General features: G+C 52.6%; 2 protein-coding genes across 2 annotated transcripts; one reads left to right on the top strand and one right to left on the bottom strand.

Annotated features, from left to right (window-relative positions):
- Nucleotides 1-2,886: 2,886 nt before the first annotated feature.
- On the bottom strand, nucleotides 2,887-10,161 carry HD553DRAFT_302054 (Dopey, N-terminal-domain-containing protein). The gene is made up of 24 exons (XM_046178687.1): nucleotides 9,803-10,161; nucleotides 8,706-9,739; nucleotides 8,452-8,634; nucleotides 8,282-8,389; nucleotides 8,112-8,216; nucleotides 7,667-8,056; nucleotides 7,477-7,599; nucleotides 7,233-7,413; nucleotides 7,034-7,166; nucleotides 6,706-6,959; nucleotides 6,606-6,645; nucleotides 5,780-6,536; nucleotides 5,509-5,721; nucleotides 5,312-5,445; nucleotides 5,085-5,243; nucleotides 4,940-5,015; nucleotides 4,737-4,871; nucleotides 4,499-4,629; nucleotides 4,213-4,424; nucleotides 3,940-4,145; nucleotides 3,700-3,783; nucleotides 3,516-3,640; nucleotides 3,318-3,438; nucleotides 2,887-3,236 (listed from the first exon to the last, which is right to left on the bottom strand). Exons 1-24 carry the CDS (start codon nucleotides 10,035-10,037, stop codon nucleotides 3,018-3,020), a joined length of 5,358 nt encoding a protein of 1,785 aa, XP_046039924.1. The 5' UTR covers nucleotides 10,038-10,161; the 3' UTR covers nucleotides 2,887-3,017.
- A 177-nt stretch (nucleotides 10,162-10,338) lies between these two features.
- On the top strand, nucleotides 10,339-16,169 carry HD553DRAFT_278757 (uncharacterized protein). The gene is made up of 5 exons (XM_046178072.1): nucleotides 10,339-10,520; nucleotides 10,604-12,069; nucleotides 12,128-12,401; nucleotides 12,465-15,179; nucleotides 15,242-16,169. The coding sequence occupies exons 1-5, from the start codon at nucleotides 10,489-10,491 to the stop codon at nucleotides 15,909-15,911; spliced, it is 5,157 nt and encodes a 1,718-aa protein (XP_046039923.1). The 5' UTR covers nucleotides 10,339-10,488; the 3' UTR covers nucleotides 15,912-16,169.
- The last annotated feature ends 1,460 nt before the right edge of the window (nucleotides 16,170-17,629 follow it).

The following is a 17,629-nucleotide window of genomic DNA, read 5'->3' as shown; positions in this document are numbered from 1 at the left end:
GGTTCGGTCGGTCGACAAACTGATTAAACTGATCACGTTGAGGGATTGATGGAACGAACCGACTCTGATGAGACACTTTGAGACAAGGTTCGACCGGAGCAGCCAGGAGAAGGAGGGGAAAATCGAGGGTGACGTAAGAAAAGCCCCGTGCGCGTCCGTGCGCGAATGCCGATATCGGTCGTGCCCTTCTTTTCTGAGATCCACCTGCCAACCTGCAACCGGCCATCAAACGTCAGCTCAAGCATGTTTCGGAGATCGATCAGTTTCACCGATTATTGATCGACACAGCCACGTCTCCTTACGTAAATATGTATGTGGTCATATCAATCACGACCCCAGGTCACGAGAGATCGAGACACAGCGATTAGCTTCTGGGAACGTAAGCACACGACATCATCCGGAACGGACAAGACCTTGAGCTCCAGTTCAAAGACCGAAATAAGGCGCATCCGCGACCGAAGCCGGTCGAACGGTTAAGAACAGGGACGGGTGAGCATTGCCATCATGACCAGAAGACTCGATACGAATCGTTTAAGCCTTCCTACTTTTCTACTATCGACCAGATACACGTCCTGCAACTGCTGCAACTGCAGCACACCTCGGATTCAGTATGTTCTCGAGAGATGCCTTTACAAGTCTCTGGAATCTTCCCCCGTTTCTTCGCACTTACAGGAAGTACATTTCACTATCAGGATCAACTCACATACCGCGAACGTCAGGGTCCTTTACCTACCCTCTGATCATCGAAGCTTTCGTCATCTAGGGCATTGCCATCACTGTCGAACGTGCCAACGCATTAGGCTCCATCGAGTCATCTTCGGTGAGTGCCTCTTCTGGACATACGTAGCTGATCTCAAGGCTGACGTTGAACATGTGCTCGGCTTCTTACTTCATCCTACTCTTTTTCACACTTCGGCTCCTCATCCTCCAGATCATATCGCACCAACACCTCCCACAAACTCGTCTCATCACCATGTCTGATATCCTAGCCGCCATCGACGCCTACAATCTTTACGAACTCATCGCCTCGACCTCGAACTCGGAACCCGATCAAGTCAACCTCGGCCCTTCAACACCAGCCACGGGTTCGAACACCCCCGAGGCCGCTGGAAAAAAGGGCATCGCCAAGTTGATCGCGGATGGAACCTTTCCTACCGCCAGGCGCAAGACGGGAAGAGCGGCTATTGTGAAGAAGACGATGGATCCGGTCCACGGCGGGTGAGTCATGTCTCGAGAGTTTGACTCCGATTAAGCGCAGTATGTATGATCGCTCACATGGAATGCACTTGGTCGGTCTCAGTTGGGTCTGGGATATCGCCTGTCGGCTCCCCATGGATATCACCAGGCTGAAAGACGGTCTACTTCGATGGGTCCTCTCGAGCCTCTACATGGCTCACCCGGAAAAGATGACCTGGTTCTACGGCAAACTCCTCGACGGTTTCGCCACATACGACGCATACAGACTGAGGCATCGTAACGTCAAGTTCTTTGCGGATTGTCCGAACACCGTCGTGGTCGCCTTGATCGTGGCAGAGAATCGTAGCAGAGGACAAAAGGATACGACACAGTATGGTGTTTACGGTAAGTCGGCAGTGAGTGTTCGGCTGGATACATGGAGGTTGAACATCGGACGCGATCGTTCTTAGGTGATTGTTACCTCTCCGCAGCCCACACCAACTTTCAAGCTCTGTACGCGATCCTCAATGCAGAAGTCAAGAACTTGCCGCGAAGTGCCGGTAGCGACCGCATGGATGAGATCAAAAAGACATGGCCGCCTTCGGAGGAACACAACCTCATCATCGACATCCCCTTATACCCGAACCCAGCTGATATAGTGCAGATGAACCGAAGGATTATTTATCGGCAAGCGATCAGCGGCGAAGCTACCGACATTGCGGAGCCTGAAGGTATCCACGACAAGGCTAGATATCTCGGGAGAATCATCATGCCGAAGGAGATTTTTTGGGATCTACTCGGCGATGGACACATCGGCTTCGCCGTCCAGTTCCAGAGCGCCGATTTGCTCAACTACGTCTGGAGGACGATTTCCGCCGCCGCTCAGCCTAAGATTCGCGAAGATCTCATGACCAAAGTCGACCAATTGATCTTGAGTCGCGAGCCGAAGCAATGGCTCGACGTCTTCTCCCGATCCCCGCACCTCATCTCCATGCTCGTCATTCTGCGTGCAAGTCCTACTTCGACTCTCAACCGGATCGACTACCTAGACGATCCGATGGTCTTACCGAGTCTCGAATTGGAAGACTTCGAGGTCATGTGGCGAGTAAGTCGGTCACCATGTTTCATACCCAATCAGTACTTTGCGCTGACGTCCTTTCGGCATAGGTGATTCAAGCCGAGTTCCAGCAATACTGCACCGGCACACTGCCTTGGCTGTTTCCGAGCCGAGGGAAACCCCTGAAGATGCTCATCGAGCATAATAGGCAAGTAATCGTCTATAACTTTCTTCAGTGAGTTCTCGCCAACGGCCGTGATCCGATATCGACTGGTCTTGACACTTGTCGCACAGTCCTCCTGCTTAAGGCGATCGTTCTGCCGCCTATCCCAGAGGCATGATGCCAAAGAATACTCTACATCATCTTCGATCATTTCCATCTGGATTACGACCGTCTTGCTCTTTCGCCGAGTCATTCCCGTCGTGTATCTTATACTGCCGATTCCGTGTATCACCATCGCTCCTGTTTGACCGAGTTGTCAACACCAGAACGTCGTACGCTTGGTGTGGTGGATTGAATCGAGTTCGTTACTCGCAACTTCGAACTACTGGAACGAACTTTGAGTTATGTGTCTGCGTTTCGCCGTGCATTCAATGACCAAGTTCAGCCTACTACGGACCGCTCAGTCGCCGCGTACTTCGGCAAGGGTAGCATAAGGGACCATCGTTATGTGATCTCATTGCGACATTTGATACATACATTTGCAAGCATAACATTTTCGCTGATGTGCCTTGTATCGCCTCCTCTTACGCTCTCTTTCCCTGCCTCCGCCCGGATCTTCTCTCACCGACTGAACAACTCGGCCTCCAGGGCGTCCTCGATGAACTGCCAATCAACAGGCTTCGACTGATACATCCCCTCGTACGCTCTCGAACTCGCTCCGATGAGGAAAGGTTGCAAGCTGGCCATCGAACCGATAGAGTGAGTCTCTGCGAGTGCGGGTCTTCTTCCCGAAATGCCAGATGGGGAAATCGGTACGAATGCGGTTGCCGGTGTTGTCATCTGAAATCGGAATCATGAGAAGGCGGAGCGTTAGTCTCTATAGGCCGGTCTATTAGTGACCCAAGTTACCGTAGTACTGACATGTGTGTGATGCTTAGCGGCAATGGCATCCGACAACATCTCCGTCAAAGTGTCCTCCCTACTGGCTCCAGGATCTGGATAAAGCGCATCCGTCGTGTCCTTGACGAAGAGCCATTGATGCCTTCGAGAAACCCACAGCCAGATGATCTGGTCAGTAACGATTCAGCTGGGTCCGTGTCGCCTATCTATAGAGCTTACATTTGGAACTCCTCCATACTCAACGCGAGCATCAAGTCCAGCAGTTTACAAGTGGCGAGGCTCGTCTTGAGGTTGATTGCGTTATCGGCAGGTAGTTCCTCCAGTATATCCTCGAAACTCCGTATCTGTGATGTCATAATTCTCAACGTGATGTCCCGTTGCCTCCCACTTTTCTTGAACTCACCAATTCGGACAGGACAATTGGCAGGATACCGGTTAGATGTTGCGATCCAAACCTGCACATGGTCACTCTCAAACAAAGGTACATCTAGAATGCGAAACGAGCACATAGTCAGCTCGATCCGCAGTTCAGCAAGGCTTTCGAGGCAAACAGGCGGAAAACAGAACGACTTCTGTCGTCGATCTCATTTAAGTCTCCCAAGACCGGCGACGGCGCGACGTGCGGATGGACCTGCTGACTGACCTCTGATATAACCACGGGACTTGACGCAAAGCCCCTCGATAGGTCCACCAGGCGGGCTTGTATATTGGGAAGCTGGATAACATAGTGATTCTTCTCGCACACAAAAAGGCACAGCGATATCCGGCGAATAGTGGCTGCTCGTTGCTGCGTTTCTTGCTCTCGGTTGATGAACAGATTAGCTGCCGAGGTCACAACGAGCGCACGCTCTATATGACCTCGAATCAGTCGGTTAGCCTGGAGAACGGTATCAAGTTTTTACGAAGAGGGACGTACCAAAGAGGTCGAGTAGCCTTTCTTTCTCGCCGCTTAGCCATAATGCGAACAGCTTTCTCCATAGAATCCGGGCGCCTCCTTCCTTCAGGTCAAAGATTCCGGGATCATTGAAGACGTCTTGCACGTATGGTTTCCAACTCTTGCTGGCTTGCGGGATGTGCGCGATCGCTTCAAGCATGGACAGGAACTCGACATCGGTGCTCAATCCAGTTCTGCCAGGGAATGGCAAGTAATTCAGCCTGATTGAGCATTGACCCGACGAAGAGCCCTGAACCGATAAACCCACCTGGCTCGTTGTTTGGCTACAGGGCTGATGACCGTATGCCCGATCACAGCGGTGATCTGGATGACCCTTTCGTCCTCGTCCAAAACCTCTCGCAGATGAGGCACGAAATCTTTGCGTAAGAAGCGTAGCAACTGAAATGAAACGTGCGATTCTGATCAATTCTGAATGCTCCCTGGCCTCGTTCGGCAGGGCGAGCTGCGGCGATCATCCGGGAAATACCATTCTACCGCTGACTTACAGCATCTGACGCCTGTACGTGTGGCTCTATGCTAGCCTGCCCTTTCTGTCCGAGTCCTGGAGATCGCGGTGGAACGTCCCGCGGTTCAACAGCGTTGACGTTCACTGCAGTTTCTGCAAGCCGGATGAGAGAGTCCTAGAGATGATTCAATGTTGAGCCAAGTTATGGAAGTCGGCCGAGACACGACCACGTAACACACTGACTAAGGCGTCTTTTTTCAGCCTGCGATCATTAAAAGCTGAAGTTTGCGCTATCTTGCGCATCAGGGCAAAGTAGGATCTTTGGTTTGGCAACAGCATGCGTTAGCCTATTGTGCGATCGATGTGCCATCGACCAAGAGAGGCTCACTCCAGTAAAGGCAAAGAGAATTGCTTTTTGGCCAAGCTGGCGGTGGACGCATTGGCTGTTCGAACCAGGGACATCACGGCCGGCAGCACATCAATGGCGACCGGTGCTTCAACTCCAGCGAAGTAGGCGTCCAAAACCGCCAGTATCTTCGGTGGACGGCTGGATCAATCGGAACAGTATCGCTATCAATAAGTGACGGCATTGCGCCCTCTTAAGCGATTTCTTACCTGATACCACTGGCCGTTTTCGTCCGTTCGGCGTCGGAGAACAGGGGGGAGAGCATATCGCATAATAGCGAAACCAATTTGTGAGAGCTTGAAGTGAGCGAATCCAGAATAACCAGGAGTGCTTTGGGTTCGATCTGGGCGAGAACGATGATCAATCTCAACACAAGCTCGAAGCCAACATCCCAGAAGTCGCTCACTTTCAGGTGATCATCGTTGACCGAAGCCTCTATCATGGCTTCGATCGTCTCATTTGGTCTCCGCGAATATAGCCGTAACAGACAGGCCTTTGCGGCCGCGACCAAGTCCTGACCGGCAGCCTGTCGCAGATCTCGCGTATCGTAGAACGTAGCGAACGTGTTGATGGCTGCGCTGACCACTCCTCTCATAGTCTGGTTTGACCCCATAGACGCCTGAGAAGTCGCTCTGATCAGCTTCGTTGTCTTTCAACGGCTACTAGAACAGACTCACGGCCTCTCTTGTCGTCCTAGCTGTACTGCCGTCCCCTGTCAAGACAGTCGACACGTATCCGAACAATCCGGCTGGTTCCGGGAAGCCGTTGGCTGGAGCAGGTGTGTCGCCGGAACTGCTTGTGGGAAGTATCCCCCTGACGATCAACTCGGCAGCTTGCAGAAGTAGAGGTATCTCTGATTCAGCACCAGATCCATTGCTCATTCCGTCTTCTAATGACGCATTTGCGCTATATAGCCGTTCCTCGATTTGCAAACAAAGGGCGTCAGAGATAGGATAGAGAATCGGCATGACATTGCTCGAGAGACCTGCCGAGATACTGAGGATGAAGTCGAGCCAGTCGGCCAAGATGGGTCGGTTTGAGGTCAAGCCAATGCCAGCGAGGATAGTCTGTAGCAGATAAGCGTTGTCCGGCTGAGTTTGCGAGAGCTCGATCTGAGCTGGAATATTTGAACGCGTGCGGTTGTGCGATCTTGTCGAACCGATCAGAGGCGAAGTCATATGGCTCCTATCGGCATTCTGCTTCATTATCAAGTTCTTGAGAACGGCCAAGATCGACGTCTGAAGATCCAGATCGCGGCCATGTACACATGACAGCAGTCTCGGAAGGATTGCGTTCTCGAGGCTTGCCAATTCCGAGGTTGTCCAGTCGCCGTGCGATATCAGAGTGCCAAGGAGAGCGATAGCCGCGAGATGTAGAGGCCGTTCCACAGCCGAAGTGGGAAAACCAGCGGCCGTTTCCCACAGAAACAACATTCTGGTTTTGGTATGGAGAATGTTTTAGCGCGTGTATGGGCCTGACATCGATGAAGCTCTTGAAACTTACCTGAGAGCAACTTGACATGCAAAGTCGCGGTAGGTCGGTTCTGAACACACATCGATTAGCTTTGCAGATCGTGTATCGTTGCACATAGTACGGCACGGACCTTGCTGCAGTTCGCTCATAACATATGTATTCCTTGCACGAGCTGGGACTGCCGAACTCGCCAAGTGGTTCGCCAATAGCTGTCCTCCGTGATCCAATACTTCTGACATTTTCTCAAGGACGTAAGCGATCTGTTTGAGATCGCCGCGCTTGCCCAGGTAATCGACGTTGAATTCGCAATCCGCTATATCGATGCTGGTACGTTTGGTCACTGGTAGTAGCATCCCAAGACGAATAGTGATCACGTCTAACATTCTGAAATCGTCGCTCTGAGATTAGAATTCAAGGTGTGTTGGCGACAGACGCGGCCAACTTAGCGCGCCACTTGCCTGATGTAAAGGCCCAGCTCGCATCGCATCCATCCTTGAGCGAGCCTTTTCAATACGATGTCCTCAGACTGTAAGCCATCTAGGATGTAGAACAGTGGAAGATGGAACGCTTCCTCCTGCTTCAAGGGATCCTCTGTATGACATCACCCATTCAGCGGCGACGAACGGCTTGCGACAAATCATAAGCATAAGAGCTCACCTGTTAGCGTCCAAAGGCGACTGAACGCTTGCACCGCATCTCCTCTCGAAACATCATTGACTAGGGATCGCATGACGGTCTGTCGGAGAACAGCAGGAGAAGAACCGTCTGCCACTCTCCACAACAAGGCCGAGGCTTCTTTATTTTGATAAAGATGCTGGGGTCGCATGAAGCGAAACAACTGATCGGCAAGGATGATTGAGCACCTCGATCCGTTCCGATATCATTGCCGAATTTGACGCACCGACTGTACGACATCCGGCGTGATTCCAGCATCCCCGAGTCGGAGAGCAGGCTTCAGCCAAGAAGCAGCGCCGATGTGCAGCACCAGCTGTGCAAAGGCGGCGGTTTCCTCAAAGTCGTGTGTCTGCTCGGAACCCGCATATTCAGCCTGATAGTCATCAGCAAGTCGACCGGGTCGTCGAACCACTCACTTGCGCTATACCGTTAACCATCCGCTGAAGAAAAGTATCCGGTTCCCATCGGACGCTCAAGCCGTCGGTCACGTTCCCGCCAGCGATGATGATGTCGGCAAGCAATCCGCAATGCTTCGCCAATGCAACAGGAGTAGGTTGCGATTCCGTCCACTTTGTGAAGTTCCCTTGAATCAGGGTCTGGGCGGACGGTCCCGTAGCACGTTGCACGTCTGGGGGTCGAAAGCGCGAATCGACGGTGTAGTAATCCTTAGCTGCCGTTGTGATGGCCGTGTTATCCTGGTCGTTCGCTTTAGTAGCAGTCATGCTTCCCCATGGCAGGGCCTTGAAGATCGCTCGCGATGTAACCATCAACAAGTCCGGCTCGGCTCGGACGAGCCTCTCATGATCCTGAGAGCCAAACATCAGCCTCGTTATCGTCACAGGCAATCTGACAAGTACGTACAGTCACGAAGAGATACAAGATCAAAGGCAAATGGACCCGCGTGACTTCTTCATCTTGTATCCGGAACGTGTTGAGAACCCAAATAGTGATGTTGAGAGCGGATGTCTGGAATTGAGACGTATCATCGATGGTGTAAGCATGAGCAAAACCTCACAAGCTTCATAACTTACGACATCTGCTTCGCGATATCCCTCTGTTACCTGAAGCTTCCCGTATATGATAGACCAGAAGACGTAAGGCTCGACTCCCTCATAAACCGCTCGCGCAGCCATCCTTGCCTGAGGCAGCCAAACAGTAAGCTTAGAATCGAGTTCTCCCGCTCCGAATCGAAACAACGCACGTTTTCCTTGACGACCTCTTCAACACTGCCGTTCTGATCCACTTGCATGGCGACATTCAAGGCATCATAGACAAGGGCCATCGATAAGGGATATCCCACTTCCCAACGATCGAGCAGCGATACGAAGATCCGGAATGGTCGGGCAGAGTCGAGCGTGTTATTCGTGATGTCCTTCATATCCTCCTTTATTGAGCGGAAAGGCGGATACAGGTCTCAGCATATCTCCGTCAGCACGAAGTCCTCCGCTGACTCACTAGCAATGCATCCCGAACGAGATCCAGCCCAACCGACCTGAACCGATCCATCTGCTTCTCCGACTCCTCCTCGTTCCCCAAGAACCACCCATACATCCGCTTATTCAAGCTGAGATCTCGTCTGAGTACGATCCCACAAGCCGACTTGATCAGGATCTTCTTGTCCGTCGGGGAGAAGTCGGCGAAACTGAGCAAGGAGGGTAAAGGTAGGCAGGAGTTCAGGAGGTCGAGCGTTCCACGGCGGACGAGCAGCGAGTCGTCTTCCAGCCCAGCTGCGAGGGCTCTGATGAGGAGACCACCGTCAGGACCGATGACCTCCGATAAGAGAGGTTGCAGGGATGCAGTCGTAACGAGATCAGGGTTCAGCAGGCCGGTTCCGAGAGATTTCAGGTGCTGCTTCAGCCGAGAAGGCAATCGCCTGGCAAGGTAGTTGACCGCTGATGTCCGAGATCCGGGATTGGTGATCATGACGACGAACACGCATTGCAGGAAATAAGCATCATCGACCGACTCCGAGATCTTGTCCACGAGTTTGAGTACCCGTTCGAAGTGGTCCCCCGTCTCTTCCTCCAGACCGGGTAAGAGAGCCAGAGCGAGAGCTTTGCTGGCTGAGCGGAGTGACCGACCGAGAGGTACGTAGAACGTCTCGTATATGTCCAGTACGGTCGGCCGGACTGCGGTAGAGGCGTATTGGAAGAAGGGAAAGAAGCCGGAAGACCAGGTGGCCAAGTCTTGGCGGAATCCATCTTCCCCCAGAATTTTGAATATCTCCCTGTAGACCTCGAGTGTCCTTTGATGAACCCCGCTTGGCAGAGCAGGATTGAGACCCTGAGCGAGCCGTTTGGCGATCTGGATCTTGTACGGAATCTCTGTGTATTGAGGGGTGGTGGAGAGGAGAGCTTTGTGAAGCCGGGAGAGGAAGGAAATGAAGTCGGCCCATTCGGCTACCGAGTCGAATGTCGCTAAAGCTCTCTCTATCGTTTGAGCGTAACGTTTGTATCGAGGGTCACTCTGTAACAGAGCCAGCGATGCGGCTATAATTATAGTACATAGCTATTAGCTTTTGAAATCCAGTGAAGCCGTGCTACGAGACCCACCTCGACCACCCTTTGTACGCCTGGAAACATGCCCATCTCCTTGCGAGAGCGTAGTCGTCCCAGTCACTTCCGCCTTGACTGCCTCGGATGAGATGGATGACGCTCTCGACCGACTAGCTCTTCCTGTTATGAGCTGAGACAGTCGTCCTTGGCTTGAATTTGGCCTTTCTATCCGGCTGTCGAGGTGATCACCGAGAGGTGGGACAAACGACGGCCTGTCTGCGTCCGAGGTCATGTTGAGCTTGACGTTTGCGGGCTATATCGATCGCATCGTCTTGAAAATAGCTAGATTGGGTAGCTCAGGTGATCTTGTACGACCTCTCTCCGCCTCTAATTTATGATAGCTGTAGGTGAAGCTGTCGTCGTCGAGTTATAGTTGGAGATGGGGTCGAGGTATAGGACGTGGAATGCAACTTGGTTGAGTTCGATGACGAACCTCGCGGACCTCGCCGAAGCAAGCACGCACTCGTTCCTCCTCTTTTCGACTTGTACAACTACTACCATCCAGCTATACAACCAGTACTTGCCTCCCTCTCATCCATGTCCTCCATAATCACTACCTCAAACGTAGGCATAAACATATAGCCCATACTAGAAGCAAGTAGGACTGCCTCGCCAGCCTGACTGGGAATTCCGTCGGCTCATCTCGCTCCTCCTCTGCGAGGTCCAAAGGCAGGTAGAGGACGATGAGCGGTATTCACCTGGACGACGGAACAGCGTAAGCATATTGTAATGGATATGTTGGTACAGAATCTAACGGTACCAGGTCTGATATGCCTGCTTTTTCTCTACGGGAAACAGCCTACAGAGCTCGTGGGACCTGGCTCTATCCCATTCCATCCTGCACTTTCGCCAACTCGTCGCTTCATCTTCATCACCGTCCTGGAAGCCTCTTCCCATCACCTACCCAGCATCTACTTCGTCCAGCGGATTCCAAACACCACCAATAGCTGCCCCTTTGCTGGATGGACTGAAGGGAAAGACCACGCTACATAAACGCTCTCTCAAGACCGGCGATGTCTTTCGAGCCGTCTTTGAATCGGATGGAGCCGTCTTTCCTGACGAACTCGATATAGACACCTTTCGGGGTGCCATCGTCGAACCTGGATCGAGGAATAGATGGGACAGGCTGGTGGATAGCTGTAGCACCCTGGACGTGCTGGATACCAACACCCGGATCGTACATACACGCTATAAGCTCGGATGGCCGTCCAGCCCCAGAGATTCAATCACGATACAACGGCATTACATCGACGAGGACGCGCTCATCTGCGTAGCAACCAGCTTGCCAAGGTCAAAGCACGAACCGGCATACCTGAAGCCCAGCCCCCCGTTTGTCCGAGCACACGTCGGACTAGTCGCCTGGCTAGTCCAGCTCGTACCGTGTGAACAAGGCAGGAAGAGAAAGTTACGCATGTCATGCCATTTCAACTGGACTCCCAATGGACAATGGGCTATCGGAGCTAGCATCCAGACGCATCTGCCAGGACTATTGAGATCGTTGCGAGACTATACGATAGCAGAAGCCATACCCGTACCGGAGGTCGTCTGGATATCACCCGGAGTCTCCGTTGACGACATAGGCTTCGATGCGACGAGGGTTCTCTTCAGCCTAGACTATTCGGTCGTCCACGTTGATGAGAAGGAAGGAAATGGGGACGAGGGCGAGGACAAGGAGAGGGCTACGGTGGTCTTCCGGTTCAGCAGCCGGTCGAGTTGGGATATCGACTTCACGTATAGAACGGGCGAAATCGTGGAATCGACTGATCTTCACTATCAAGCAGGACGACGAGCAGGATCGATGGAACATGATTCGGCTTTCCTCTACTTCCGACTCGACGTCTCTCCGCCTCCTCCGAATCTCTACATCAAGCGGTACAAGGTCACGCTCGAGCGGACGATGGGGAACCCCGATGACGTCAGATTCAACGGATCTTTATGTTCCTTAGAATCGAATGTCGAGACGCCCGTATGCCGTTTGAGCCCTACAAGCCTGCTAGGCGATTCATCCAGTGTCCTCAGCGACATGTCTCTACGGACTACTAGGACACTTGATCCGTTTGGCGGGGTCGGTCTGGGTCGAGCGGGATCGATCATGTCACTGGAATCCGAAACCGGGGCAGATGCACCGAACGTGCCGGCTTCGCTTCAGCAGACGGTCGCAAGGCAGAGATCTGTCTCGGTTGACACTACTGTAGGTCACAAAGGAGCTCGCAGCAAGAGTCAGGACAAGACGGTCGCCTCGCTCATCAAGCGGAATTACATCCGTGAGTCCGGACTGCATCTCGTTTGAATTTTACTGTCAAGCTGATATTGATTTTGTAGACTTTACCGCGCTACTCCAAGAACCCGAAGCCAAGTGGAGGCGTATCAGCGAAGGCAAAGGAGTTACCCTCTACTCGCTGAACTCGATGGACAAGACACTAGCCATTCACCGAGTTGAAGCCGTCTTTGTCGGTGTCAGCCTCTGGGACTTGTTCGCGATCCTCATGAACTGGGGAGCGAGGTCTACTTGGGATAGAGCGTATGGAGATGCTATCTTACTGGAACATGTCAACGAGATGACCGAATTGTGGCGGGTCAGCCAGAAGGGTCGGCCGTGAGTATTATTGCTTTACAAGTCGTGGGAATTGAGCTCTTACTCAAAATCCCTCTGAAACAGATCACGTGATCTCCTCCGGACTACCTACAAAAGCAATGACGCCATGCACATTTTCAGCTTCACTCCCGACGCCAGCCTTTTCCCGTCGGTTCCGTTTTCTTCTGATTCCAGCTTGATGCGGGAAGAGTTGACTCTTCAAGGATGGTCACTGGAGCGGCTTTCTCCGACGACGATACATGTTACCCTGATCGAGCAGATTGATGCGCGTGCTTTAGCTGCGAGAACGATAACCCAACAAATGCAGAGCGCGATGGCAGGATTGGGAGAAACCGCTATCAAGACTGGAGGACCACCTGTCATTTCCCGGCTCAGCGGCGCCAAGATATCTGCTTCTCGCTATGACGTAGAAAAGGCGGTCGTAAAGTTCACCTACGAGGCCGCCATCGTAAGAACCGTTACTTCCGCGCCCAAAACAGCGATGTCGTCTGCTGTGCAAACGGAAGATGCGTCGGCGAATGGCTCTCGAAGAGGATCGGAAACGCCTATCGTTATCGAAGAAGAGAAGGCCACATCTATGGAATGTCAGATAAGATGCGACCCGGACAGGTGGGCAACCTCGCTCGAAGTAGTCGTCGATCCTCCACCATCATCATTTTCAGTGCTCAAGAGACATTCCCTCACCGAGAACGGGGGACTTTGGCTGACGGTCGAGCACGAGAACGCCAATTCTCCCTTGAACAGGAAAGTTACTGTCAGTATCCAAGCGAGACCTGCAGCAGGTCTGGGCAGGGAAAAGACCACAGTCTTGCTCAACGGGACCAACGTCGAAATCGACAAGGCAGATCTCGCAGCAGCCGACGTGACGGCGTTCAAGAAGCAGAAACGATCTCAAGTCACCCGAAGATCCTTGGATCAACCGGCTTCTGTACCACTATTGAGACGAAGAGCTACTGGCGTACCTGCGCTCAAGCTTCCAGAGGGCGACGAACCGGCCCCGGAAACCGAAACTCCGGAAGAGATCGTCCGTCCTCTGCCACAAACGCCGACATGGGCCGGATCCATCTCGGGATGGTTCAATACAGCTGCAGGAAGTGCGAAGTCGATCATAGTCGCTCCGTCTGGGCCTCCTCTCGAAGCATGCAAGCAATCACCTTTTGATGCCGCTGCAGGAGCGCTAGAACGGCTAGTCCGCATACATATCGATCGCTTTAGCGAATCGACCACGGCCGATGACCAATGGATCGTTGCGTCCCGCAACGGTAACGCTATCGTCGAAAAAAAGATCCTACCCTTTGTCTCGGAGAGCCTTCCTGTTTACAGGTCCAGCCGCATCATACAAGGTTCCAGCGCCGAGGACGTTTCAGCTATCATTTCTAGCTCAACGCATCGCAAAACATGGGACGCGGCCAAATTAATAGATACAAAGCTTCTAGCAGCATATGGCGAAGGTGTACATCTGCAATTCACCTCCAACAAGATGGCGTTTCCATACAAGAACCGAGCGTTTCAAACCATCAACATTGTGGCCCGGGCTGAAACCGGAGGACCTCCATCTCCCGTCCCGAACTTCACCTCTACTGGCGATGCCGCATTGATCTTCCATGCGTCGACGTCCAACTTTGACGCTTCCGGCCTAGGTCTCGATTCTCGTACTTACAACCCATTGAGTATGCCACTCGGCAACATCGTGCTTGAAGGCTGGATTCTCGAAACACTGGATCCATACTCACACGATCAATTCCCAATCCCGTCAACACGATGTATGCACGTATGCGCCATCGATTTTGGCATTCCACTCGCCATGAACAATGTCGCCAATGCGGCTTTACCCTATCGGATCTTGGCAGTAGAGAAGATGCTCAACGCCGAATCGCGGTTACCCATGGTGATCAGTCCCGCATCCGGCATACTGCTGCCCAAGACACTACTCAAAGCTAAGAAGCTGGGCAAAGATACGAAATATGGGTTGGTGGGCCGTCCGGACGCCACAATATTGAGTCTGGCGCACGATCCGGACGGACTTACGCAAGCGACAGTCAAAATCATTCCCTCCTACAAAGACAATAGACGTGGATCGTCCTTTCCTGCTGATTGGTATGACGACGAAACGACCGAAACCGACTCGGGAGCGTTACCGTCTGGCCTCAACAAGCCCTCTCATGCGCGGACTGCTTCTGCCTGGTCTCGCCTAACCCGTAGTCGTGCTGTCAGCCAACAGCTAGTCCGAGGGCTGTCGCAAACAAGCGAGCAGGGAGAAGAGAGCTTCTCGGCGCATCTCAAGGTGCCACTACTGGAGATGATCGTTGAATTGCCGGCGGGAGCAGGCGAGAAGTACTCCATTGCGGTCGAAGCGCGAGCTCAATCCGCCGATTCCGTCACAGCACCGTTGGCACTGGAAGGGCCGACCAGCGAGATCTTGGAAGATACCCTCAAAGTCGAGGTAGAGAGAACGGCTTTGCCAGTCCTCAGAGGCGCCCTTACGGACAGCCAGGCATACCTCATCAAGATCCGAGCGCTGAATGGTCAGTCCGTACAGGACCCCCTTGGACAGCCGCCGGCAGACGTCACGCGATCCAGAGTCGATCACGAACTTGTACGTGTGGGTGGTCTGCTGGTGATCAAGCTTCAAAAGCTACCTCGTGACGGTAGCGGAGAAGTCAGATTCTTTCGTGCCGGCCAGCCTGTCCCGATTAGAGACTCTCCATCGGTTTCATCGCCATCCGGTACAGCAAGCAGGGTCGAGGCGAAGGTCAAGCTGTGGTCAAAGTTGAAGCGGTAAGTCGAGATGTCACAGTGTCGGTAGCGGTCATTCTGACTGACCTGTCTTGTTTCGTTAGCATTGATCCGACTCAGGATGCCCCGGCGCTCACTGATCACCTCCGGCTCCATATCGCACCTATAGCCATAGCCAAGGACATTAATTCGCTTCATCACGCCAATAATACAAGTACCGGCAGCCCCGCCGGACAGAAATCTCTGAAGCCAGACGAACCAGAGGCTGCTCCTGCATCAACGTCCGCGATCGAGAACCATGAACCGGGCTTGCAAATCGACACCCATAACGTCGAAACTCGACCTCGATCTCAACGGATGAACTCGATCTATACATACCTTACTAGACCGGCACGGTTCTCATGGCCAGTAACCCCTACCAGCAACCTTGCCGACGCTTCTCCCGCCAAGGTCAAGGCCGTGGAAGTCGCTTCGGACGCCGACCAATCCATCTCCGCTGAACATGTCATACCGACTCCGCAATCAACCATCGCTTCCAAGAAGACTACGGTGCCGCCGACTATGATACTAGCGCTGTTGGCCACCGCCGTCCTATTCTTCCTCCTCGGATCGCTGCTTCGATCCCTGTTAGGAGAACACCAAGACTATTACACGGTCTTGCCCGCAGGAGCGGTCTCGACAGAACCGGAATGGCAGGAGATGACGAGGGTCCTGGAGTTGAAGGTGTTCGGGTGGCATCTTATGGTGGCGTTCTTACGTGGGCGTACGCCTTGAATAGGGATTATGCGGTACTATATCGTCATTGCACGACTGTCATCTAATATCGTGATTTGCGAAACATGTCGCAAAGAGACATACCATACATACCATTTTGTTGCCCGACCTCTCCGTTCAAACGTAGCTGTCATCGTCGTTCCACCTGTCGCAGCGCTTGACGTGACGTCCACCGTTCGAGAAATTTCGATCCCATTTGAGTCTTGTACTAGCAGTGTAAGCGATGACGGGCACGAACATGGAAATGTACTGTATGACGTCTTCTACTACACCGGGCATATGATCGCGTCGCGCCCCTCACCTTGTTATCCCTCTGACAACGATCATCAACATCGCTTGCTCTTGCCTTTGCACAATTTTGGGTCGCTATCAGATTCATCTGTTGAAGGCATTCATGTACGTTTCGGACGACTTGGACAGGATTGAAACTTTGGCATCGGATGGGACCTTGCAGCATACACCTACGCGGATGGATGGCAGGGACCTCCTAAGCCGTTTGACATGAGAAGCGTCATCCAAACGTAGCGTTCTTAGGGCTCGTCCCAAACATCGCTGGACTCGCTATTCTCCTGGCTTCTGATGGGTGTAACAGTTTGGTTATGTCCATCGGCTACAAGTATGGCCAATGCTTGCTGGTCAAGGCGCCTGAGGACCTCCAACGGCTCTGATATATTCTGAAGGCTGAGATCTTGAGTATCTCTCTGTCCAAAGCATCCCTACAGTTGAAAGAAGGTCAATTTGATGATGCTCTAGAGACAATCCACTCGATCTGGGCTCCCTTGCAAGCCCATAGTATTGTTATGGATTTTCTTCCGCCACATGTGGAAAAAGTGCTTTCCAACTGTCGATTTATCTACGGGAAAGCCTTGGCATCCAAGCAAGAGGCCCATCAAGGGGCATATTGTCTGATGCCAGATTTCGTCTTCTCTGACCGCCTTGGATACGAACCATGTTCACCCAACAAGCTATCATGCTATCATCCGACTTACTCGTGAGTGATCGCTCCTACATCATATGCAAATCCAGAGAGACTGATCAGCTCGTTACCTGGAGAATCATCCATGGACCGAAATGAAAAAGGCTCCCAATGAGCATGACAGCTTTAGAGCGGCGCATTAGCCTTGGTGACTTTGAATGCACCTCCGTGTACGATTGCTTTGGGTGTCGAAACCAGGCTTGGCCATACTGATATCAGATGCCTTGTAGGTATCTGGATCGACTGTTTCGAGTCCATGTTCAACCTGACTTACGTCGCGCTGATTGTCGGGCGAAGCGCAAACCTACTGGCAGAATTCCTGCCCGGCAGCGACTCATACGTTAAGACAATCTGGGCACGAACGAGCCTGTACTCTCCAGCTGGTCGATTATCTTCAAGATCGGGAGGATGGAGCGGAAGTCATCGGTCGTTCAGACCAGAGCACTTCTCGACCATCTGGTACATGATGAAACGGATGTGTGCTGCAGGAAATTAACCTTTCTTCGAGCGACGGACAGCAAGATAGGCTTGAACAGTTGCTATGATTTCGTAACAGTTTGCTGACAACCACGATGACCGGAGTGACTCGCTTGACAGCCGTGCCGCTTGGTGTCGTTGACGACATCATGATGGCCGGCTCACGATTGTGCCTTGTTTCACAGGTCACAGATCACAGGATACTTGGAGCTTCAAACTTCTTCACAGCGGCGTTGCTAGTCAGGATCGCCCACGGCGCGGCCTA

Source organism: Filobasidium floriforme (assembly GCF_021052385.1).
Source record: "Filobasidium floriforme strain CBS 6241 chromosome Unknown HD553scaffold_1, whole genome shotgun sequence".
NCBI classification, from domain to species: domain Eukaryota; kingdom Fungi; phylum Basidiomycota; class Tremellomycetes; order Filobasidiales; family Filobasidiaceae; genus Filobasidium; species Filobasidium floriforme.
Note: the sequence above shows the minus strand (reverse complement) of the source record. Positions and strands in the feature narration are given on the sequence as shown.

Coding starts and splice junctions, on each gene's coding strand:
- HD553DRAFT_302054 (XM_046178687.1), bottom strand. CDS start 10,037: ATGACCTCGGACGCAGACAGGCCGTCGTTTGTCCCACCTCTCGGTGAT. Junction 6,646..6,705: donor TATGAGCGAACTGCAGCAAG/GTCCGTGCCGTA, acceptor ATGTGTGTTCAG/AACCGACCTACCGCGACTTT. Junction 6,537..6,605: donor GCATGTCAAGTTGCTCTCAG/GTAAGTTTCAAG, acceptor TACCAAAACCAG/AATGTTGTTTCTGTGGGAAA.
- HD553DRAFT_278757 (XM_046178072.1), top strand. CDS start 10,489: ATGAGCGGTATTCACCTGGACGACGGAACAGC. Junction 10,521..10,603: donor CACCTGGACGACGGAACAGC/GTAAGCATATTG, acceptor TACGGGAAACAG/CCTACAGAGCTCGTGGGACC. Junction 12,402..12,464: donor GTCAGCCAGAAGGGTCGGCC/GTGAGTATTATT, acceptor CCTCTGAAACAG/ATCACGTGATCTCCTCCGGA.